The sequence below is a fragment of the Giraffa tippelskirchi genome, chromosome 2 (assembly GCF_054371585.1).
Source record: "Giraffa tippelskirchi isolate mGirTip1 chromosome 2, T2T-mGirTip1v1.2.pri, whole genome shotgun sequence".
NCBI lineage: Eukaryota > Metazoa > Chordata > Mammalia > Artiodactyla > Giraffidae > Giraffa > Giraffa tippelskirchi.
Genome location: NC_137276.1, coordinates 93,246,935 through 93,273,121, shown reverse-complemented (window position 1 = coordinate 93,273,121; position 26,187 = coordinate 93,246,935). Strand labels below are relative to the sequence as shown.

Here is a 26,187-nt window from a genome sequence, read left to right as displayed (position 1 = left end):
TAGGGAAAACCACTAGACCATTCAGGTATAACCTAAATCAAATCCCTTATGAATATACAGTGGAAGGGAGAAATAGATTTAAGGGACTAGATCTGATAGACAGAGTGCCTGATGAACTATGGACAGAGGTTCGTGACATTGTACAGGAAACAGGGATCAAGAAAATCCCCATGGAAAAGAAATGCAAAAAAACAAAATGGCTGTCTGAGGAGGCCTTACAGATAGCTGGGAAGAGAAGAGAAGCGAAAAGCAAAGGAGAAAAGGAAAGATATTCCCATCTGAATGCAGAGTTCCAAAGAATAGCAAGGAGAGATAAGAAAGCCTTCCTCAGGGATCAATGCAAAGAAATAGAGGAAAACAACAGATTGGGAAAGACTAGAGATCTCTTCAAGAAAATTAGAGATACCAAAGGAACATTTCATGCAAAGATAGGCTCGATAAAGGACAGAAATGGTATGGACCTAACAGAAGCAGAAGATATTAAGAAGAGGTGGCAAGAGTACACAGAAGAACTGTACAAAAAATATCTTCACGACCCAGATAATCACGATGGTGTGATCACTCACCTAGAGCCAGACATCCTGGAATGTGAAGTCAAGTGGGCCTTAGACAGCATCACTATGGACAAAGCTAGTGGAGGTGATGGAATTCCAGTTGAGCTATTTCAAATCCTGAAAGATGATGCTGTGAAAGTGCTGCACTCAATATGCCAGCAAATTTTGAAAACTCAGCAGTGGCCACAGGACTGGAAAAGGTCAGTTTTCGTTCCAATCCCAAAGAAAGATAATGACAAAGAATGCTCAAACTACCGCACAATTGCACTCATCTCACATGCTAGTAAAGTAATGCTCAAAATTCTCCAAGCCAGGCTTCAGCAATACGTGAACCATGAACTTCCAGATGTTCAAGCTGGTTTTAGAAAAGGCAGAGGAACCTGAGATCAAATTGCCAATATTCGCTGGATCATCGAAACAGCAAAAGAATTCCAGAAAAACATCTATTTCTGCTTTATTGACTATGCCAAAGCCTTTCACTGTGTGGATCACAATAAACTGTGGAAAATTCTGAAAGAGATGGGAATACCAGACCATCCGACCTGTCTCTTGAGAAACCTGTATGCAGGTCAGGAAGCTGTGGTTCATGGGGTCGCAAAGAGTCGGACACGATTGAGCAACTGAACTGAGCTGAAAGGGATAAAACATTTTCTTTCCCTCAGTCTTTGACCTTCTTATGTATACATATAAGAAACAATCGCTAGTTAGAAAAATTAGTAAATAATGGTTTTCTTTCTTCTTTCAAAAATAAACCTTAGTGTTTTAATTCCATTTGCCTGTTTTAGTTACTACACCTCAGAGATTTTTTTTCCACATGGATCTACAGCACCCTTTCTTACAAATGCATAGTACTCCATAGTAGGAATATTCTGTGATTCATTTCTCCATTCTCCTACTGATCAGTTTTCCACTATTACAAGCACTGTTTGTAAATACAGTACTGTTGTTTGTTATCCTGTAGTAGTATCTTTGTTCGAGCCTTTTCTTTGATTGTTACCTTTTGTTTTTATTTGTTCTTTCATTCTTGGATTGTTTTGAGTACTACTCTGAGGTATCAATTGGAGTAGGAAAAGGCAACTGTCTTCAGTATTCCTGACTGAAAAGATTTCAAGCACAGAGGGGCCTGGCAGGCTACAGTCCCTGAGGTTGTAAAGAGTCGGACATGACTGATTTCAAGCATGATGCCACGACTGAGATAGCAACAGATAACAGGAAGCGGAAATGCTGGGTCATAGATCCAATTTTTAAAACGCGAATCAAGCAGGTGGCAAATGGAAATTTTTTGTACCTCCGTTTCAATTTTGTCAATGTATAACAGCTCTTTAAAAAAACCAAGCAGTCCTTAAAGCAAATCAGAGAGTGGACCGGCTCGCACCCCCACTCCGCTTGCATACCGGGAACCCAGACCGGGAGCCGGGGGATCGAGGAGCTCGAATCCGCTAGGCTGCTCGGGTCTAGAGGGCGCAGGGTGCAGCCCTCCGGGCAAACGCTCGAGGTGCGAGGACACCGTGACCTACTACAGTCCGTGCACGCGCTCTGGCCCCGCCTCCCGGCCCCTTTCATTGAGAAACGCCTTAGAGATCACGTGAAAGAGGCATGCTGGCTGCGTGACGTCACGCAGCGCGGACCAATGGTAGCTTCTGTTTATGTCGAGGGGGGGTGGGTGGTCGGAGTAGTCATCCCCACTTGGCCGCCGCCGCGCTGCCCTCTCGCGCGGGTGGTGAACGCCGAGCCTGAGCGGGAGGCGGCCCTGCTGCAGCGCTACGGGGAGGGCCGCGCCGGCTCCTTCTGCAGCCGCGTCTCCGTCAGCTCCCCTCGCCGTTACTGGGGCGCCGTGCTGCTCCAGGCCGGGGCGGAAGCTGCGGCCTTCGCGGGCGGCCGGATCCGCGTCCCGCCTCAGCGCCCGGAGGACATGCGGGAGAGAGAATGAGCCAGAGGGACACGCTGGTGCATCTGTTTGCCGGAGGGTACGTCGCAGCCGTGGCTTGCGGACGGTGGCTGAGGGCTCCGGGCTGAGGCCGAGGGCTAGAAGGGTGAGGGGGATGCGGCCCAGAGCGCAGGGGTGAAGGGACTGGAGCTGGGACCTGAAGAAGCCCAGAGGGCTGAGGCCCAGGCGGGGAGGGTGGGAGAGCGAAGCCGGCTAGACGTCAGGCTTTGGGCCCGCGGAGCCGGAGCGAGGCCTTGGGAGTGGCCGGCGGCGCTGGGGTCCACGTAGGCCCAGTCCACGCGCCGCGGCCTAGCGGGAGTCGGGGATGCGCGGCCTCGGGAGGACAGTAGCTGCAGGCCTCACGTAGGTTGCCCGGCCTGGTCGGGGGCGGAAAGTGCGGAGGCCGAGGACAAAATGGGCGCCGCACCTCCTCCTTCCCTCCTGGCGCGCGGGCTGCGGCGCGGCCTCACGTAGCTCACGCCCCTCCTCGGACCTCGCGCGGCTGATTTCCGGGCCCCAGTCGGTCCCGGTGAGTCGTCCTGGGGCTTCCGGCTCCAGCGGGAAGGCTTTGGGGTTCGGTTGCTCGCAGTAGCTGTATGTTTCTAGCTCAGAAAATTTCCTTCCTGAGCTTTTCCAGGTTGCTAGGTGCTGTCTCAAAGCGACAGTGCGTCCGGGGTTAGATTGTTTTCCTTAAAATCAATCCTCTTGCACATCCACTGCTTTTCGCTTAAAGAAGAAAAGCGGGGATGGGGAGAGGTCAGAAGCTTTGACAATAGTTACTAGTTTGTACAAGGTTAAGACTGAAAGTCTTAGTTCCCTGTTTGCCAGTCTCAGTGCTACAGATCTTTTGTTCAGTCAATTTAGTCTCCTTTTTTAGGTTGTTCTTTCCAAATTTGGAGAGGCGTAGCAATGTAAAATTTAGGAGTTACTTCTTTTTTGCAGGGTCATAAAGAGTCTTATCAAAAATGGATACGATAAATTATGCTGAGGGTCTTTTCTGCCTTTGTGACCATATAAAGTCGCATCCCGTCAAACCATGCAGTTTGTTTCTAAATCAGCTACTTTAAGAATATTAAACTAATACATACGCGGTTCTGTTCACAGTGGGTTCATTGGAGTTAGACGTGTGGACTCTATTGCCAGTGATGACCGGCAATAGGTCAATGTGCCTTAGGTTGGCACATTGACTCAACAAACACTGTACACCACTTGTGGACCAGGCACTGTTCTGACATTAAAGTACTTTTCATTTAGTTTGTGAGACTCGGTTTTGGCAGGGTTTGTTTTCTATATTATCTGTTTACCAATAATCTTGGCAAATTAAATCATTTTTAAACCCATTAGCCATGGTAGGTATTCTTGTAAAGATGTCTTGTTGTGCAAATAATTGGGTTCCCTTCTGTAATTAGATCATAAGGGAATTCTTTAACACGCATCTGCTTCTGGCCACTATTTTAATCTGAATGAAAAATGGACAAACTCTTTAATCTCAGTTGCTTCATGTCTAAAATGAGGACGTTGTACTATACGATCTCTAAGGCCCTGTTCTAAGTCCTAAAATTTTTATTGCTCTGCGTGCTGTCAAGTTTTGTTTAAAATGTGCTCAGTCACATCCGACTCTTTGTGTTGCCCTCCAGGCTCCTCTGTCCATGGGATTTTCCAGGCAAGAATACTGGAGTGGGTTGCCATTTCTTCCTCGAGGGGATTGACCCCTTATCTCCTGCCTTGTCAGGCAGATTCTTAGCACTGAGTCACCTGGGAAGCCCTGTTAAAAATAGAGCATATTTGTTTGCAGTGTTAGCTTGACTGCACTAACTTACCAGTTTGGGAGCCCCTCTACCCCTCCATGGAGAAGGCAATGGCAACCCACTCCAGTACTCTCACCTGGAAAATCCCATGGACAGAGGAGCCTGATGGGCTGCAGTCCATGGGGTCGCTAAGAGTCTGACACGACTGAGCGGCTTCACTTTCACTTTTCACTTTCATGCATTGGAGAAGGAACTGGCAACCCACCCCAGTGTTCTTGTCTGGAGAGTCCCAGGGACTGGGGAGCCTGGTGGGCCACCGTCTGTGGGGTCGCACAGAGTCAGACATGACTGAAGCGACTTAGCAGCAGCTGCTGCTACCCCTCTATACTCCAGTATTTTGACCTGGAAAATTCCATGGACTGTATAGTCCATGGGGTCACAAAGAGTCGGACACAACTAAGCAACTTTGACTTTTCACTAGCCCCCAAAAAAGAACTTAGCATGTGCAGGTTATTTAGAGCTTTAAATGAAGTACTTGTTTATAGGACCTGACATAAGATAGGTGCTCAGCCTTATAAATTCTTCCTTTGCATCTTGTCTCCATTTTATGTTTATATGTCGTTGTGTAAGTTATTTCAGGAAAATTTGGCTTATCTTTCTTAGAGAAACATTAGAACTAGGAAGGATGGTAAAGAGCATCTGGCTTAGCTCCTTCAAAATATGGGGAAATACCAAGGTATAAAAAATTTACTTATCCAACATCAAACAACTTTTCATACATGTTAAGTGAGAGGTAAATAATCTGTAAGGAACCTTCCAGCTCTGTCTTAAATGAAATCAGTGCTGTGGAATGTTCTGAAAGTCTGTATCCTAAGCATTGTGGAAACGCAAATTGACTTGTGGGTAACATTGTTCTTGGTTGAAAATGTCTAGGTGGCTCACCTGGTAAATAATCTGCCTGCCATTGCAGGAAACATGTTCCATCCCTGGGTCAGGAAGATCCCCTGGAGAAGGAAATGGCAACCTTCTCCAGTATTCTTACCTGGAGAATCCCATGAACAGAGGAGCCTAGTGGTCTACAGTCCCTAGGGTGGCAAAGAGTTGAACACAACTGAGCATGCACACACACAGTATATCTCAAGTTGTGTATTTAGGCAATCATTTCTTGGGCATTCTTTATAGAAAACTAGATTTCATTTTTTTATCATGATAGAATTATGTAAATTAAGAGTTAGGGAAACTTATTTTTTACTTTAATAATAACGAGATAGAGAAAAGGAATTCTTTTTATTAGCTGTTGTGCAAGAACCAAAAACCTTTCACAGTCACATTTAATCATTAGACAAAAGTCATTTTAAGATAGAGCCTTTGAATTGTTTTCTTGATGATTATAATTGTTATTTATTCAAATATGTGTTTGCATCTCAGATTTTTAGGAGTCTTATAGTGATATTATTAAATCAGAAAATTTTGAAACATTCTAGCACTGGGCCTTGGGTCTGAGTGACAGCCTCATGTGTGTAACTCGTGCTTTCTTTAACACACCCTTTGGTCCCATTAAGTTTTTGTCAGGGTTAATATTCAGAGTAAGGTCATCGGTTAGGTTGATTGTGTTAACGGAGACCGCTCATGACAGCCTGCAAAAAGGATGTAAATACAATTTTATTTTAGCTATACTTTTAATAACAGTGTTTGTATATGAAGATTTAAGCAGTATGTTTTTACATTCTTGATAGATCTACATTGTTTACTTGTGTGCCAATTGCATACGTTCACCAAGAAGCAGTTCGGGGGTTTTTTTCTGTTTAAGAGAGACATTGCCTCAAAAGGGAGGAATAAATCTCCAACTTAAGTGGATGAATTTTTTTCCTGTGTAGCTCCTGTGACAGTGAGAGCTTAAAACATACAGTGGGCAATATCAGGTTATCTAAGATTGTTTATTTTTATATCCTGGAGTTAACCCAGTCATTTATTAAACCATTTATTTTTCATTTTTTCAGTAAGAATCTCCATTGGGTGTCAGATATCTTGATTCTGCAGAAATTTTGTCATAATATTTGTTAAATGACTTCACTTGTTTCCTTGTAAGATCTGGGCAGAAGTAGAATACTTAAAAGTATAATTAATGTGGTTTATATACAGCTTACTTTGTCTGCATTTTTCCTTAGCCTTATTTTCATGATTTTTACAACTTTTTCTCCTTAAAAATACATTAATTCTGCCTAATAGATTGTAAGACTAAGATAAGCTGATTATCCTGATGCAGAATATTCTTGAAGAAACTTATATTCCTGTAAGTAGATTATTGTGGTATAGCATTGTGGGTCAGGAACCCCTGGGAGTTCCCAAGAACTTTTGGTGGTCTGAGATGTTAAAGCTCTTCTCATAAAAATGTTAACACATTATTGCTTTTCACTGTTGACGTTTGGATCACTGGTGCAAAGCAGTGATGCCTTAGCATGCATCAAGGCAGCATCCCCAGACTGTGCTGGTAGTCACTAGCACTTGCACTTTAAAAACACAGGTTCACTTAAGAATGTTTTTGAAATAGTAAAAATTAGTTTTAAATCTTGACGCTTGTGTATACAACTTCATTTTATATTGTGCGTGAGAAAATGGGAAACATGATTAAAGTACTTCTGCAATTGTTGCAGCCTCAAACTGAACTAGCCTCTTTTTTCATGAGAACCACTCGACTGTGACTATTCAGACTTGAATATTTGGCAAATACTTTCTCAAAAAAAAATGAAAGAAGTGGGCCTGTTGCTTCGAGGAAAACCACTGGTAGCATTTGTTGCCATGTGATAAAATCTGACTTTTCAAGCACTAATTGGAACTTTTGCAGTCTTGAATAGATAGGGAATGTAATTTTTAAGATATCGTGTAATAAAATGTATCAGCATTTGAAAGACCTGTATAATCTAGTGAACCAGTATTTTTCAAATGACCAGTGCATGATGTTATAGAATAATACATAGGTAAAAGAATCACAACGTAAGATAAAGCAATGGATTTTAATGTAACAAAGTGAAAGTTTATTGGTGTAGTCCAGATTCCATATTGCAGCTAATTTCAAGAGCCTACCACATGTCCAGTTTTAATGTAATATTGAAAAATGCCCACAATTATCTGAAAAGGGGGAATTGAATTGTTATGCTAAGTAAATTATATCATTAATTAAAAGGTTTCAGTGCCATGGTTGAGGAAAAAATGGGGCAGGATAAAGGGAATAATGGGGGTGGGGGAACACTGTAGTTCCAAGTAGGGAGTCTTGGTGGAGTCATAACTGAGAAGGTAACTTTTGAACAAAGACCTGGAGGGGAGAGAGTTAACTATTTAGGTAGACCAGGCAGTGAAAAGGCCCTTGGGTAAGTATAGCCAGAGTAATAGAGCCTTATTAGGCCGTTTGGCTTTTTTTCCTGAAATTGGAAGAGACACTGCAGGAGTTTTCAAGGCTAACTCTGGTTGCCATGCATAAAGTAGACTGTACATAGGGCAGGGCCAGAGGTGAGGAAATGATTCGGCTATTGAAATCAAAATGAGAGGCAACGGTTCTTCAGAGAAAGTTGTAATGTATGTGGCATGTGAAGAAAAATTTGTAACTGCAAGCTTTTTAGTTTGGTCACCTGAAGGGGGAAGAAATTATTGTTAATTGAAATGAGTGAGATTGCGGATGGAAAAAGGCTGGGGTGGAGGAAGGTAAGTATGTAGTTCCATTTAAGACGTACGTTTGAACAGGATGCATGTATTAGGTGAGCCCAGAAAGGAGGTCTGGACTAGAAACACACATTTAGTAAGTAATGGTATATAGATGGTGACGTGAGCTTACATGATGTCACTAAGGGAGTAAGCGTAGGGTGAAAGAGAGGACCTCTGGAAATTTCAGGAAAACAGAACAAGAGGAACCAGCAGAGTAGACCACAAAAATGCGCTCTGAAAGTCAAATGAAGAAACAAATATATACAATATTAGGAAAGAGTGGCTGATTAGTTGTCCTATGTCATTGTCCGTTAGGATGAGATCTCAGAGTTCTTAATCATTGAATTTAACAGTTGTGGAGACCTTTGGTTACTGTGATTAGCAGTTTTCAAGGCAGAGCTGGGAGTGGAAATCTGATGGAAGTGGGAGGGAAATTAGACAGTAAATGGAACTTTGAGATTTGTTGCTGGGGGGAGCAAAGAAACAAAGCAATAATGGGGCGGAGGGAGTTGTTATTTTTACTAAACCTATCTCATACCCTCAGTATATTTTGCTTCTATAGTGAATTTTAATCCTGATGTCATTGTTTTTCCATGTTTATCTAAGTTGTTGGTTAACGTCTTTTTTTTTTCCCACAATATTATTAGTGCTTTGACTTTGCTTTAGCATTTTGAAAAAGCCTAGCTTGTTAATTTTTTTCCTGCATGAGAAACACTACAGATACCCACCCCCACCAAGTACCATTATTCTCAACCACATCTCACATCTGTCTTTTCATAAGTTATTCTGTCAAGTATATAGAGTATGTCTTTCATTCTTCAAGAATTTGTTTCTTCCTCAAACATTAAAGCTTCAGAGTAAGTACCTCTACAAATATATTATCAGAGGAAACAATTTTCAGTAAGACTTCCTAAACATGGTTTTTATAGAATTTCAGAGACCGGCTACATTTTTGTGATTGCAGAATTCTGACATTTTAATGAGTCTTTTTCTTAGAGGTATTTCTTAATTTGACTATTGTCCTAATTAGGAAATTATAAGGGAGTGTCACCTGCAGCAGAGAGATAAAATGTTTTAACCTATTCACTTTGCTTTGCAAAGCTAAACACTGCAGTTGTTTGACAAAATAGGTTTGCTTAGTGTTAACAAATATAATTCTAAAGTACCTATTATATATATGTACATACATATAAATATATGTGTGTGTGTATACACATCAATATTGTGGACCCAAGCAGAATAGACATACATATAAATATATGTGTGTGTGTATACACATCAATATTGTGGACCCAAGCAGAATAGACTTTGTTCATTTATTAATTACCTTGCCTAGTAAAAACAAGTGTCCTGATCCATACATGCTCAAAAGGTCAAAATCAAAGATGTATGTGTAACAACCACAGTCTTAAATCCCATTGCTTTTTCATGACCCATCCTTTCCTTAGGGCTTCCCTGTTGGCTCAGACAGTAAAGAATCTGCCTGCAGTACAGGAGACCTGGGTTTGATGCCTGGGTTGAAAAGATCCGCTAGAGAAAGGAATGGCAACCCACTCCAGTATTCTTGCCTGGAGAATTCCACGGACAGAGGAGCCTGGTAGGCTACAGTCCATGGTGTCGTAGAGAGTCAGACACGATTGAGCGACTAACACTTTTCACTTTTCATCCTTTCCTAAGCAGAAACCTGAGGCACCAGTTAGATTCCTCCACAGATATGTCTAGTAAAAGTCTCTAAACCCAGAGAAACTGAACCTAGTGGTTCAGGCCCTTGAGGCTATCCTGATGATGGCGTTCTGCATATGCACCAACCCTAGGGATTCATGGCTCTTGGCATCTTGGCTGAAACTGATATGCTTGTTACTCATGTTAGTGAATAATTTCTTTTTCACTTTCCCTATCTTCCCCCAACCTCTCAAGTTTCTGATTCCTGTGTTGCTATAACTTGGGTGTAGGAGAGTACTTTAGGGCCCTCAGAGGCCTTTCTCTTTCTTAAAGACCTGTTTTACCAGATTTTTTTGTGTTTTGTTTTTTAACCAGTTTCTTGGTTACATTGTGCCTAGCTTCAAGGGGAAAAAAATTCCATTCTAAGCAGCTTTTAGCCTGTTCTTTACTCTCAAGGGATCTGTAGGCCCTTGAGTAGTTAGAACGTCTGACGTGTCAAAATTTTTATCTTCATTATATACTATAAACAAGTAGAAGCAACATTGGAAAGTTTTGAGACATTTACACTCCCGTATTACCATAGGCTAAAAATGTGTCTACAATCCAGTAAATTCCTGGTGTGACTTGATTTACTTATCATATAATTTCTCAAACACCATAAAAATAGAATAGTTTTAAACGTCTTGTAAAGATGTTCATTGATAACCATGTTAAACAGTTTGTAAATATTCTCTAAAATCAATTTGTAGTTACATGGTAGGATCTCACCAAGCAGCCTTGGCCTCATATCTTTAAAAGGTGTGATATTTGCTTTTGAAACTTGAAAATGTGTGTTGATCCAAGTATTCATAGTTCTAAGAGAATGTAGTTGAAATTTTTTAACCTGGGTATAACAGAGGTATAGTTACATTTAAGTTTTTCTTGATTAGAAACCACCCTTGCTAGATTTTTGATGTTGCAGAATAACCATATGCTCTTTTGCTGTCAAAGTTGGCTGTTCTCTCCTTGGAATTGTTTGCTAATCAAACCTTTTAAAGCAAATGTATGAGACATTTTGAATTATAACTTCTAACAGTAAAGCATCCAACTTAGTACTTTCATTAGTAGCAAATTACATTGGTGACACCTTGCAATCTTAACTCAATGGCCACATCACTGAATCACAGGGATTCGGGACCAGTTAGAAGGTTAGACATGAAATGAGGCTCTGCTTTAAGGCACTGCAGTGAAGATGGTCACGGGAAATATGAAAGGACGTTTAGAATGTAGAGCATGTGAGACGTGAAAATAGTCAGATATCAGAAAGCCTCTGTGTCCCTTTATCTCCCTTTGAACTGATGCTTGTCCTCCAAAACCACAGGAGCGTGGTTGGTGTGTTAAATTCTAAGAATTAGAGCAGAGGTCAGTGTGGTCAGAGCAGAGTGAGAAGGGAAATAGATGACATTGTGTAAGGTCTTATAGACCATTGTGAGGACTTTGGCTTTTAGTCTGAATGACATAGGAAGTCTTTGAAAAGACTTGCTCTGACTTAAGATTTCAATGCAGTCACTTTATTGAGTATACATCGGAGGGAGTGGGGCAAGGGTAGAAGCAGAGAGACACTAATTAGAAGGTTGCTCCAGTAACCTCAATACAATATTGTGGCTTAGACCAGAGTGGAAATGGTGAGAGGTAGGTCACGGTTGAGAATTTATTGTGGAGTTCTGAGTCAAAGACATTTGCACAAACACACTATTTTTCATGGAGTCCGTTGACTCACAGTCCATTGAGTCCCAGAAATGTCAACCACATTCTCCAGTTAAAAACCCTTGCTGTTTTTAAAGGACACTTACTGCTAAAATTTTGATTAAAAAGTTATTTGAAAATAAAGATGTATACATGAGGTTTTAAAAAAAAAAAGCTGCTGAAAAATCATGAAAACCAACATTTCCCTGCTGCCTTACCCCATGTCTCCTTCCCAGTGGAAACGTCTTATTTTATCTATTTAATCGTTTAGGTTTAGAATTCTAGAATAACTTATCTTCTGCAGTTGTTGAGAAATCGGATGCTATTATGGCTTCTTTATGTATGTGATCTTTTGTTCTTTCTAAAAGTCTCTGCTTCTACCCTTGCCCTACTTCCTCCAGTGTATACTCACTATTTTGAGGGATTGCAGTATTGTAACTTGACATGAGTTTCTTGGATCCATTGTACCTGTTAAACCTGAACTCAAGAGTTTGAGTTCATGTTCTTCAGAGAATTAGGCTTCTGCCCCTGGAATACAGTTTTACCCATTGTAGGTGGGGGAGGGAGAGAATACAACCTAGGTATCCACTTTGCTACGTTACTGTCAGCGTTCAATTCTTTGCCTTATCTCCATCTTGAGTACTTGGCGCTCTTGCTGTTTAGACCTCTAAAGTGGCTCAGCAGCGCAAAACCGTTACCACTCTTTGGTATTTCCTTCTGCAAGCCTTTCTTCCTCTTTGCCAAGACAGTTAATCCTTCCCGTTTGCTTCATTGCTTGAAACCTTTCCCCTCTCTTGGTCCTTGTGGCGTTTTCCTTTAGAGAGTGGAGAGGAGCTAAATCTAATGTAGTTATTCCTGTTTTCACAAAATAGGGATTTTAAATGTTTATCAACAGCAATAGTTTTGTTCTCTACATCGATTAATGATGATTTTGATGTACAAAATAATTACTTTAAAATAACTTAAGATAAAGCAGCATGAGAAACACTGGAGTATTACTCTTGTACTGCATACCTATTGCATTTTATAATGTAAAACTCCTTCGGCACAGTATAAGTGTTTGTGTGTATACCCACTTACACTTACCCCCAGCTCTGCACAGTTAAGATCCTCGTGTATTTTGTTTATTGAGGTCCTTTTTTTTTTTAAGGACTCATACTGTATATGTCTAGTTTGTGATCTGGCCCATTTGTAATAGTTCTGTTAAAAAAAATTTAATTGCTATTATCAGTAATTGACACTGACAATTTTTTTTAATTTATGTAACTTTATTGGTAAAAAAATTAGTTACTAGCAGAACTACTAGTTGATCACTCATCCATTGATCCATTGCATCATTTATTCAGTGCTTTATTAAACTGTATTGGAAGGTAGATTAATCTAATATCTCCAAACCACCTAACAACTTAAATGAAGGTTACAAAATGTTTGAGACCCTATCTTGGAAGAGTCGGACATGACTGAGCACCCAACACTTTCACTTCACTTTTCTTTGGAGCACAAAAGCCTGTTTGACTTCCGATTTCCATTCTCTGTAGAAGAACAGGTCATTCCTTTGTTGACATGCATAAAATAACATCACATTTTCTGTTCTACTGATGCTATAAATTCAATACTAGTTTTCCAGCCACATCAGTTATGAACATACAGTATATTATGTAACCTCAAATCTTTTTAACCGTGGAAGGCTTAAACAAGAATGGATGCTCTTAGAATAATGCTGCTTCCTTCAATGTGACAACTCAGCATCCATCTCACTCCCCCTGAGATGATTCTCTGGCATGTTAGAGCAGTGAGAAACCGTTTTAGTCTCATAACCGAGTCAGAGTGAAGACACTGGCCAGCAAGCCTTGTGAGGCATAGATACTGTTTTTCCCTATTAGGTTGGTTGGTTGTTTTCTTTGTGTAATGCGTTTGTTCTCTCAGAACCAGGAATGACTGAGTATAGGTAGTCATTCCTATATGCTAACTTTGCTTTTTGTTTTTATAGAAGTAATTTATGTTCATTGTGAAAAAACCAAAAACATATTCTTTACAGAATATAAAATCTGCATGTTTATTACATGCTCTTGGCCTATGGGATTTTATGTTCAATAAGCTTACAAAGTAAATATATTAAACAGCTTTTTAAAAGCCAGGCAAACTCAGATTAGAAACAAGTATGATTTACTGTAAATAAATCACTGTTATAGTCTGAACACAGCATGGTTTACCACATAGATTCTCTTGAGTTTACTGTGATGATCATCTCTTATTACTTAATCTCAGCCATTGACATAGATAAACTGGCTTCTGTTTAGATTCTCCTTGGGCCTTATCTATAATTAGGTCTTTAAGCCTATTTTGTAGCTGAAAAAATCAGTTTCTTATTCATTGAGTATAGAAGTCTCTTGGATTACTTACTTTTGTTTCAAATCTTTTATAGCCTCTACTATACTTTTATACCCTCTGCTATTTATGAAAATATAATTATGGTTTTGATATTTTTTGTGGGATTAAATTTTTAAATTTTCTATTTAAAGCCATAAGTGGAGTTTTTGAGAAATTAATTTTTTGGTTTCCCAGTACTTATGCTTATACTATGCTTACTATACTGTAGTCTATTAAGTGTGCAATAACATCTTTTTTAAAAACCACAACAGTGTATATACCTTTATGTAAAAATACAGATGACCGTTGAACAACACAGGTTTGAGCTGCACAGATTCACTTACAGACAGATATTTTTCAGTAAATGTATACTACAGTTCTACACAACCTATGGTTGATTGAATCCACAAATGTGGAACCGCGGGTATAGTTTTACATGGATTTTTGACTGCAGAGGTTTGGCATCCCTAACCCCCTGAGTTACTCAAGGATCAGATGTGGTTGATTGCTGGGGTTTCCCTGGTGGTCCAGTGGTTAGAACTCCATGCTTCTACTGAAGGAGTCTCGAGTGCCATCCCTAATCAGGGAACTAAGATCCTGCAAGCTGCAAGGCACAGGCAATTAAAAAAACAAAAACAAAAGACAAATGTACTTGATTGGTATTTAATTTAAAAAAAGTCATTTAGTTGCTGAGTTGTGACTGACTCTTTCATGACCCCATTGATTGTAGCCCACCAGGCTTCTCTGTCCTTGAGATTTTCTAAGCAAGAATACTGGAGTAGGTTGCCATTTCCTTCTCCAGGGGATCTTCCCTACTTAGTGTTCAAACCTGTGTCCCCTGCATTGGAAGACAGGTTCTCTACCACTGAGCCAATGGGAAAACCCCCCAAAAAGTGCTGACCATCATCTAACAACATAGAATTGCCACAAACTTTCAGTTTATAAAAAACGCAATACCTGTGAAACATGATATAATGAGGTATGCCTATACTATAATCAAAACATAGGACGTTTCTATTATTCCTTGCCCCTTGCAGTCGATTCTACCGCTGATCTTATTTTGGTTCTAGTTTTGCCTTTTCCAGGATGTCATAAAAATAAAGCTGTTATAAAATGAAGGCCTTTTGTGCCAGTTTTGTGTGTGGTCTTTTTTTTTTTTTTTTTTCCTCTGGTTAGCTGATTGCTTTTGAGATTGGTTTAGGTTGTGGCTTTTTATTATAGACTGGTAATCCATTGTATAGATAGACCATAACCTGTTCATCTGTAATCAGGTGATGGACATTTTAGCTTTTGGCTAAACTTTTGACTTTTAAGAGTAAAACTGCTATAAACAGTTTTTTTTGAGTCTTTGAGTTTTTTGGGTCTTTGAGTGGGCATATATAGGCATACCACGTTTTATTGCTCTTTGTTTATTGTATAGTATGACCTGGCTGGCTATAGTCCATGGGGTTGCCAAGAGTCGGGCACAACTAAGTGACTAACACTTAGCTTAGAATTGATTTACAGTGTTGTGTTAGTCTCTGGTATACAGCAAAGTAATTCAGCTATATGTATATATCCTTTTCAGATTCTTTGCATTATTACAAGTTTATTAGAAGATATTGAATATAGTTCCATGTGCTATATAGTAAAACCTCATTTTATATATATATATATATATATATATATATATATATATATGGTTTGTATCTGCTAATCCCAAACTCCTAATTTATCCCTCACTCACCCTTTCCCCTTTGGTAACTATAAATTTGTTTTCTGTGTCTGAGTCCGCTTCTGTTTTGTAAATAAGTTCATTTGTAGAATTTTTTTTAGACTCCACATACAAGTGATATCATGTATTTGTCTCTCCCTGTCTGACTTCATTTAGGTCCATCCATGTTTCTGTAAATGGCATTATTTCACTTTTTTTTTCATGGCTGAGGAACATTCCATTGTGTATATATATACCACATCTTCTTGATCCATTCATCTGTGGATGTCCGTTTACATTGCTTCCATGTCCTAGTTGTTGTAAATAGTGCTACTGTGAACACTGGGTGTGTGCATCTTTTTGAGTCAGTTTTCTCCATATATATGCCCAGGAGTGGGATTGCTCAGTTATATCAGACTCTTTGTGAGCCCCGTGGACTGTAGCCTGGCAGGTTCCTCTGTCCATGGAGTTTCCCAGGCAAGAATACTGGAGTGGGTTGCCATTTCTTACTCCAAGGGATCTTCCCAATCCAGGGATCGAAAACGCATCTCTTGGGTTTCCTCCATTAGCAGGCAGATTTTTTACCACTGAGCCATCTGGGATTGGGAGCAGTACTTGTTGAAATTAATCGTTTTCTGGAAGGAGCTCCTAACAGAGGACTCCCTTCCAATCCTACCATGTACACAACCTCACCTTCTTTGGATGAAGCCTGGCCTTTGGTGTGGTTGGTGGTGGTTCATTTCCCTTGCCCCATGATCTCTTCAATTCCACTTTTCTTCACTCATTTAAAAAATGAAACATTTTCATTACATTTTCAGTGGAGAATTGTGTGGGGAAATACGATCAGGAAGTTTTTTCACTTATGTAGAACCCTAACATCACCAAGTTCAGTTCAGTTGCTCAGTCGTGTCTGACTCTTGGCGACCCCATGAAACGCAGCACGCCAGGCCCTCCCTGTCCATCACCAACTCCCGGAGTTTACCCAAACCCATGTCCATCGAGTCAGTGATGCCATCCAACCATCTCATCCTCTGCCGTCCCCTTCTCCTCCTGCCCCCAATCTTTCCCAGCATCAGGGTCTTTTCCAATGAGTCAGCTCTTCACATGAGGTGGCCAAAGTATTGGAGTTTCAGCTTCAACATCAGTCCTTCCAATGAACACCCAGGACTGATCTCCTTTAGGATGGACTGGTTGGATCTCCTTGCAGTCCAAGGGACTCTCAAGAATCTTCTCCAACACCACAGTTCAAAAGCATCAATTCTGCGGCGCTCAGCTTTCTTCACCATCCAACTCTCACATCCATACATGACCACTGGAAAAACCACAGCCTTGACTAGACGGACCTTTGTTGGCAAAGTAATGTCTCTGCTTTTAAATATGCTATCTAGGTTGGCCATAACCTTCCTTCCAAGGAGCAAGCGTCTTTTAATTTCATGGCTGCAGTCACCATCAGCAGTGATTTTGGAGCCCAAAAATAAAGTCTGACACTGTTTCCACCTTTTCCCCATCTATTTCTCATGAAGTGATGGAACCAGATGCCATGATCTTAGTTTTCTGAACGTTGAGCTTTAAGCCAACTTTTTCACTCTCCTCTTTCACTTTGATCAAGAGGATCTTTAGTTCTTCTTCACTTTCTGCCGTAAGGGTGGTGTCATCTGCATATCTGAGGTTCAAATGATTTTTGAGGCTTGATTTAAATATTTTGAGTATGTCAGCTATCTCCAATGTGGTATAACATTGATTATTCTCGGTTAATGTTTTGATTTGATTGCTGTCAGCTTCAACTGGACTACCCAGCCATGGGGCATCAAGAAATCTCTAGCGCAAAAGCTTTGCAAACCACTTTTGATATATTTGATCAGTCACAGCACGTTCCCATACACTGCACAAATCCTTTTTGGCATTTCAGTTGTGTTTTTACTTTTCTAGAAATAAGAGCATAGTATGCTGAAAATTTTTTCCTTCCATCTTCAATATTAAAATGGCTGCACAGAAATTTCACCAATTTTGATAAGCTTATTTATTGGTTGCCCTGGGTTTTCACTGCTGTGCACAAGATTTCTCTGGTTGTGATGAGTGGGGGCTACTCTTCATTGCCGTGCACTGGTCTCTCATCGCAGTGGTTTCTTTTGTTGCAGAGCACAGCCTCTAGATGCCCGCCTCCAGTAGTCATAGCATGCAGGCTCAGTAGTAGCTCATGTGAGCTTAGTCGCTCCACCTTTGGGATCTTCCTGGACCAGGGATCGAACCCATGTCCCCTGCATTGGCAGATAGATTTTTAACCACTGTACCACCAGGGAAGTCCTGATAAGCTTTTTTTTAAATGCACCTTGATAAGACAGCTGTCATAATACAATCTTAAAATTGTTTCGGATGAGGTTAAAGACAACCAAGCACCACCAGCACCATCTTAAGGGGAAAAAACTGAATGAACTTTTTGGTCGACCCAGTACTTTTTGGAAATCAATCCCTTGTCAGTTGCATCGTTTGCAGGTGTTTTCTCCCATTTTTTTTTGTTTTGGCTGCACTGGGTCTTGGTTGTTTTGAGCAGTCTTTCTCTAGTTGCGGTTTGCAGGCTTCTTGTTGCTGTAGCCTCTCTGGTTGTGGCGCACAGGCTCTAGGCACAGGTGGGCTTCTGTAGTTGCAGCATGTGGACTCAGTAGTTTCAGCTTGCGAGCTGTAGAGCGTGGGCTCAGTACCTGTTGCTCTGCAGCCTGTGGAATCTTCCCAGACCACGGATTGAACTCTTGTCCCCTGCATTGGGAGGCAGGTTCTTATTCACTCTGCCTGGGAAGTCCTATTGTCTCCTGTTTTTTTAGGTTGTCTTTTCATTTTATTTATGGTTGCCTTTAATATGCAAAAGCTTATAATTTTGCTGTTATATAGAGAATGGTTAAACAACGAAGTCCTTCTGTTACAGCACAGGGAACTGTATTCGGTATCCTGTGATAAACCATAATGGAAAGGAATATGAAAAAGAATGTGTATATATGTGTATAACTAACTCACTTTGCACTTGTAGTAGAAATTAACACAGCATTGTGAAGCAACTATATTTAAATAAGATAAATATTTTTAAAGCTATTTTTCAAAGCAAAAAAAAAGCGTATGTTTGAACAACACTTTTAAAATTAAGATATGTACAGGTTTTTTTAGACGTTATTATTGCACACTTAATATTCTGTAGTATAAACAGAACTTCTGTATGCACTAAAAAAAATTCGTGTGACTCAGTTTATTCTGATATTCACTGTATTGGGATGGTCTGGAGCTGAATCTACAATATCTCTAAAGTATGCCTGTGTATGTTGATTTTCTCAGGTCAGCACCTTACAAGTGATATTAGGAATACAGCAGTAATATTTTTAACTTTGTAAGAAACCACCAGACTTTTTTTCAAGCTGTAACTTTTTTTCCCCGCAAAGTCTACCATTTTCTGGGAATTCCCTCACAGTCCAGTGGTTAGGACTTGGTGCTTTCACTGCCAGCCTAGGTTCAATTGCTTGTCAGAGATCTAAGATCCTGCAAGCCATGCAGTGTATCCAGAAGAAAAAAAAGCCTACCATTTTGCATTCCCATCAGCAGTACTTAAGATTTCTATTAATAGTAGTTGCTCTGTATCAACACTTGTTGGATAAGTTTGAGCAAGCTCCAGGAGTTGGTGATGGACAGGGAAGCCTATTGTGCTGCAGTCCATGGGATCGCAAAGAGTCAGACATGACTGAGTGACTGAACTGACTGACTGATCAACACTTGTTGTCAGTCTTTTAAATTTTAATCCATTAGTAGCTGTGCAGTGCTACCTCATTGTGGTTTAAATTTTCATTTTCCTGATGACAAATTATTTTGAAAAATCTTCTCTTTTTATGTGTATCCATATGTCTTAGGTGAAGCATCAGTTTGTCTTTTTTTTTTTTTTTCCAGTTTTTAGTTTTCTTTTTGAATATAATCCCAAACAATATAATCTGGACTACAAAAGTAGGAAGTCAAGAAACACCTGGAATAACAGGCAAATTTGGCCTTGGAGTACACAATGAAGTGGGGCAAAGGCTAACAGTTTTGCCAAGAGAATGCAATGCTATAGCAAACACCCTCTTCCAACAACACAAGAGATGACTCTACACATGGACATCACCAGGTGGTCAACACTGAAATCAGATTGACTATATTCTTTGCAGCCAAAGATGGAGAAGCTCTATATAGTCAGCAAAAACAAGCCCAGGAGCTGACTGTGGCTCAGATCATGAACTCCTTTTTGCAAAATTTAGACTTAAATTGAAGAAAGTAGGGAAAACCACTAGACCATTCAAGTATGACCTAAATCAGATCCCTTACGATTATACAGTTTAAATGAAAAATAGATTTAAGGGACTAAATCTGATAGACAGCGTGGCTGATTAACTATGGACGGAGGTTTGTGACATTGTACAGGAGACAGGGATCAAGACCATCCCCAAGAAAAAGAAATGCAAAAAAGCAAAATGGCTGTCTGAGGAGCCCTTACAAATAGCCGTGAAAAGAAGAGAAGCGAAAAACAAAGGAGAAAAGGAAAGATATTCCCATTTGAATGCAGAGTTCCAAAGAATAGCAAGGAGAGATAAGAAGGCCTTCCTCAGTGATCAGTGCAAAGAAATAGAGGAAATCAATAGAATGGGAAGGACTAGAGATCTCCAAGAAAATTAGAGATACCAAGGGAACATTTCATGCAAAGATGGGCTCAATAAAGGACAGAAGCAGAAGATAGTAAGAAGAGGTGGCAAGAATACACAGAAGAACTGTACAAAAAAGATCTTCATGACCCAGATAATCACGATGGTGTGATCACTCACCTAGAGCCAGACATCCTGGAATGTGAAGTCAAGTGGGCCTTAGGAAGCATCACTACGAACAAAGCTAGTGGAAGTGATGGAATTCCAGTTGAGCTATTTCAAATCCTGAAAGATGATTCTGTGAAAAGTACTGTACTCAATATGCTAGCAAATTTGGAAAACTCAGCAATGGCCGCAGGACTGGAAAAGGTCAGTTTTCATCCCAGTCCCAAAGAAAGGCAGTGCCAAAGACTGCTCAAACTACCTCACAATTGCAGTCATCTCATATGCTAGTAAAGTAATGCTCAAAGTTCTCCATGCCAGGCTTCAACAGTATGTGAACTGTGAACTTCTGGATGTGCAAGCTGATTTTAGAAAAGGCAGAGGAACCAGAGATCAGATTGCCAACATCTGCTGGATCATCGAAAAAGCGAGTTCCAGAAAAACATCTATTTCTGCTTTATAGACTATGCCAAAGCCTTTGACTCTGTGGATCACAATAAAATGTAGAAAATTCTGAAAGAGATGGGAATACCAGACCACCTGACCTGCCTCCTGAGAAATCTGTGTGCAGGTCAGGAAGCAACAGTTAGAACTGGTCACAGAACTACAGACTGGTTCCAAATAGGAAAAAGAGTACGTCAAGGCTATGTATTGTCACCCTGCTTATTTAACTTATATGCAGAGTACATCATGAGAAACACTGGACTGGAAGAAGCACAAGCTGGAATCAAGATTGCCGGGAGAAATATCAATAACCTCAGATATGCAGATGACACCACCCTTATGGCAGAAAGTGAAGAAGAACTAAAGAGCCTCTTGATGAAAATGAAAGACGAGAGTGAAAAAGTTGGCTTAAAGCTCAACATTCAAAAAACTAAGATCATGGCATCCGGTCCTATCACTTCATGGCAATTAGATGGGGAAACAGTGGAAACAGTGGCATACTTTATTTTGGGTGGCTCCAAAATCACTGCAGATGGTGACTGCAACCATGAAATTAAAAGATGCTTGCTCCTTGTAGGAAAAGCTATGACCAACGACTGAACTGAACTGAACTTGGAATAATCATTTACAAGATATGTATTTTGCAAATATTTTCTTTCAGACTGGATTGTTTTTTCATTTTCTTAACAGCTTCTTCTAGCAGGTAGAATTTTTAAACTTTGAAGTCCAGTTTATCAGTTTTTTCTTTATAATTCATGCTTTTGCTTTTTGTTCAACTTAAGAAATGCGTGCTTAATCCCAAGTGAAGGTGATTTTTTGTGTTTTTATTTGGAATTATACTGTTGTCATGCCTGCTTTTCTTTTATTATATATTTTTATATTGTGCATTTTTAAAATTCTAGAGTTAAAATTATTCATTATTTTTCTGTGATGGCTGTTTTTCTTCTTTCTCTAGTGCCTGTTTTGGAAGTCCAGGTTACTTCTGATTCAGTTTGCTTTTCTCTTTCATGCACTAAGAGCTCTCTTGAGTGATTTTCCTCTGGTTAAAAAGCAGTTTTCAGGACTTTATTGAATAGCTTTTGATGCTTTGAGAGAAAAATATTTTCCCATCTTGCATTTAAAAAGAATAATTACTCAGCCTATCTTGGCCTTTAAAAAGTTTAAATAATATCATTTAAGAGCTTTTATTTTGTTGTTTAGGTTCTCAGTCCTTGTATTTTCATTGGATTCTTCTAGCTAAGCTTACCTACTTGGCACAGATTTCCATATGTGGGCCTTATAAACACATTTCAACACCTCTGAATGTTTTCATATTTAAAATAGGAGACATACATGATTATCCATCAGTGGATTATTTCTTACTGCCCTCAAGACCCTTTCTTTTTTTTTTTTCTTTTGTGAGTTAAGTTTTTGTGGCAAAATAAGGACTGTAGCCTGGGAGACAGCATCTCAGATACCTCTGAGAAACTGCTCCCCAGAGGTAGGAGGGAAGTTCAGTATATATATGATTTTGGTGAAAGGGGAGTACTTGTAATCAAGCACATACTTTTTGCAGAAGGTTTCTGCTAGTCACAAGGAGCAGTCATCACCATGAAGGATTTTAGTGCTCTTCTAGATATAAAGACATACAAGAATTGGGTTCATAAAATCAGCTCCTAGAAATATCTATCTGAAGACCTGTTCTCCCAGTTTCCCCAGGCACAGAGTGCCTCATTTCTGCTCTCCACCCTGAACTCCTTTCAGGCAGTGTTGAAAATCAGCAGCTGCAGCAGCACATGATTTAATCCTTGTAGAGGTAGATGACAAGTGCCAATTTGTTGTTGACAGGGTCCCCTCATGGTCATAAATTCAACCACACTCTGGGAGGCATTTTATGACCATATTGTCCCGTGGTGCTAGAAAGGCATTCCTAGATCTGGCAGAGATTTCACTTACAGACCACTCGGTGTGCTGTTACTTGGCTCGGTCTTTTCAACAGTAACCAAAGGACTCTGTACCACCTGTCTTACTAATCTGTTATGATCCAGGGGGAAGTGTCCTCTTATTTATCTTCCTATATCTAGACTTAGGATCATAACTCATAAAATTATATTTTTGTCAGATATTCAATCATATATTTGGTAATGCAAAAAAACAATAATCTTATAAAATAGCTAGCAGTATTATTAAAATCATAAGAATTAAGCGAAGATCTTGCACTCCGTGCGGCCCAGTATATCCTCAGGTTGTCAAGACTATTTCTTGAGTATTGAAAGATAGGGTAGGAGTTTGAGAAATAGGATATATCTCACATAATTGTCTCAGTTTCAGCATAAGTAGTATCTGGTCAAGGAGTACTAAATAAACCCTTATAACAGTATTTAAAGCTGTGATGTGATATACCAATACATTTTAACAATAGCACCCACTGTTTGGACTCTTCAGCTAATTTTTCTTGCTAGGTAGATACTGAACTGTTCCTTTTAGCTTCTAAATGTTTCTATACAGTCAAATACATGAAACATGTAAAAAATTATTTAGTCTCCTAAATATAGAAATTGTAAATTTTAGTACCTTCTCATAGCCCCAGTTGCTCATTTTATTTCACAGCTCTGTGCATGTTTACTAATTTACGAATTAAGTAGAGTTTTGTTCTTTGTACTTTCTTGTAGATGTGGTGGTACAGTGGGAGCTATTCTGACATGTCCACTGGAAGTTGTGAAAACACGGCTGCAGTCATCTTCTGTGACACTTTATATCTCTGAAGTTCAGCTGAGCACCATGGCTGGAGCCAGTGTCAATCGAGTAGTGTCTCCTGGACCTCTCCATTGTCTAAAGTGAGAGCACAGTGTTCATTAATTTTTGTTGTTGATTTACCTTAATGATGGCCATGTTGACTTAATCAACTTCTGCCATATTTAAAAAGGTTTTAGAAACTTAATGACAGAATTACTCTCACCTGTTCAGTAGAAACAGTAATCTCTAGGAGAGAAAAAGTAAGTTGGATAATATAAAATGTAATATTATTTCCAAATCATGTGCATTTAAAATATTTTTCTACATTTATCCATTCAATTTATTTTCTAAAGATATCAAAATAAACTCATACTCTATTTTGTTTTGGATTATGAATTCTAAAACAATTTAGTTTTTGAAATGTAATAATGTTAAATGCTAATTCTTGTGTATGTATTTTTAATTTTCAAAGTACTCACACAAAAGTACATCCAATTAATGGCAGTCTGATTTTTATACAGCCTAAATATAACCAAGATTTAAAGCATATTTTAAAATGTAATTCAGTGTTTGGCATTTCTTGGTGGTTTGAAAAAAGATGTGTTTTCACATTGTCATACTTCATTATATTACAAATTAGATTTGAAATTTCAAAACTGTTGAAAATGGGGGGCTTGCCTGGTGGTCCAGTGGCTAAGACTCTGTGCACCCAAAGCATGGGCCCCGGGTTTGATCCCTCGTCAGGGAACTAGATCTCACATGCTGCAACTAAGACCCAGTACAGCCAAATAAAAAAGTAAATATTTTTTAAAAAAATATTGAAGTTGGATTTTACATGTTTAAACTTAAGTATGTAACTGAATGGGCTTCCAAGGTGGCTCAGTGGTAAAGAATCCACCTGCCAATGTAGGAGATGTGGGTTTGATCCCTGGGTTGGGAAGATGCCCTGGAGAAGGAAATAGCAACCCACTCCCATATTCTTGCCTGGGAAATCCCATGGATAGAGGAGTGTGGTGGGCTACAGGCCATGGGGACGCAAAGAATCGGACACAGCTTAGGGACCGAGCACAAGAATGGCGGGTAACTCAAGGCCTGTGTGTCTGTCTTATCAGCTCACTGGGGACACAATCTATTTGAACTTGGTTCGATAGTGTTTATTCTGTGGTAGCAAGTAAACTCATACTTTGTGTTTACCTTCACTACTAAAAGATTTCATCACTTTTTTCAAACTTACCTAAGGACATGAGTAGGCAGAATAAACTTTTTAACAATTTCGGGTTACCACGCCGTAGTTACGTAAATACTTCTGTGTGGTTAATAATAATCTTTTAATGCCATGATTTTGATATTTCCACTGACTTCCTCTTCTTAAAATTCTTCCTTTGACTTTTTTAACAGTACTATATTTTTTTCATTTCATTTTTCAGTAGTTTTGCCTTCTCTGACTTTTCTCAGGGGAACTAATAGGAATCCCTCTGGTTTCCGTTTTAATTTCCAGTGATTCAGGAACTGTAACCCGCGATGCTCCTCTGTCCATGGCATTTCCCAGGCAAGAATACTAGAGTGGGTTGCCATTTCCTTCTCCAGGGGATCTTTCCAACCCAGGGATCAAGCCCAAGTCTCTTGCATCGTGCGCATTGGCAGGTGGATTCTTTACCATTAGCGCCACCTGGGACGCCCCCATGTAAAAAGTCAGTTTAATGTTTCACCGATCATCAGTACCCAGATGACTTCCAGGTCTGCGTTTTCTTGCCTTAACTTCTCTTCACATTCCCATTTTTTTCCCTAATCAATCTGTTTTATGGCTTCTTCCTTTTTTCCCATCATCTCTATTTAGAGATAATTTACATACTATAAAATTCACCCATTTAAGATGTACAGTTCAGTTGTCCCTAGTATATTATATTCACAGAGTTTGCATTCACAGAGTTGTATATTCATATCACCACACTCGAAATTTAGAACGTACTCATCATCACCACAAAAAGAAACCCTTTCCTGTTAGCAGTCACTCCTATTTGTTCTTTTTCCTCACCATCCCCCTGCCCTAGGCAATAACTACTAACCTACCTTCTGTTACTAAGGACTTGCATATTCAGGGCATTTTATGTAAATAGGATTATGTAATGTGTGGTCTTTTGTGACTGATTTCTTTCACTTAGCCTGTTTTCAAGGTTCATCTATGCTGTAGCAAGCATCTTTTTATTGCCAAATGTTCCATTGTGTAGGTATGTACTACATTTATTTATCCACCCATTGGTTGATGAACATTTGCATTGTCTCCCCTTTTGGAGTATTGTGACTAATGCCATTATAGAAACGTATTTTCTTTTTCATGTTTTTGGGGGTGGGGGGGATATATATTGTATTAGGAGTGGAATTACTGGGTCATTTGGCAACTTTAAAATATTTAACACTTTGGAGAACTGCCAAACCATTTTCCAGAATGGATGCATCATTTTACATTCCCACCACCAATGAATGAGGTTTCTAGTTCCTTGCCAAAAAATAAAATATAAAATAAAAATCCTCACCAGCCTTTGTTTTACTCCATCTGTCTTTTTTTATGTAACCATCCTAGTAGGTATGAAGTGTTTCATGGCTTCTTAACCAGGAATTTTGGGAATTCCCCTTTAGGTTCTGTTAGTTTCTTAGGGACTCATGGATGAGCTTCCAGAGATCTATAAATTAGGTTGAAATTGTGTGCAATATTGTGAGTGTTTGCAAATGTTTGTTTATTTTAAAGGACAGTTACCTTTCTTAACTTCTCAAAAGAATTTATCACAGAAGGGAGTAACAAAGACTGAAATTTTTTAAATGTGTTCTACAATTTGTCATT

The 26,187-nt window shown here is 39.6% G+C and overlaps 1 protein-coding gene across 3 annotated transcripts in view; it reads left to right on the top strand.

Annotated features, from left to right (window-relative positions):
- Positions 1–2,207: 2,207 nt before the first annotated feature.
- SLC25A36 (solute carrier family 25 member 36) overlaps positions 2,208–26,187 on the top strand; it is a 43,548-nt gene continuing 19,568 nt past the window's right edge. For all 3 annotated transcript variants that reach the window (XM_081573998.1, XM_081573997.1, XM_081573996.1), the window contains exons 1-2: positions 2,208–2,521; positions 23,285–23,449. In XM_081573998.1, coding sequence (XP_081430124.1) covers positions 2,481–2,521; positions 23,285–23,449 — 206 coding nt within the window. In that variant the 5' untranslated portion in view covers positions 2,208–2,480. The remainder of the gene's footprint in view (positions 2,522–23,284; positions 23,450–26,187) is intronic.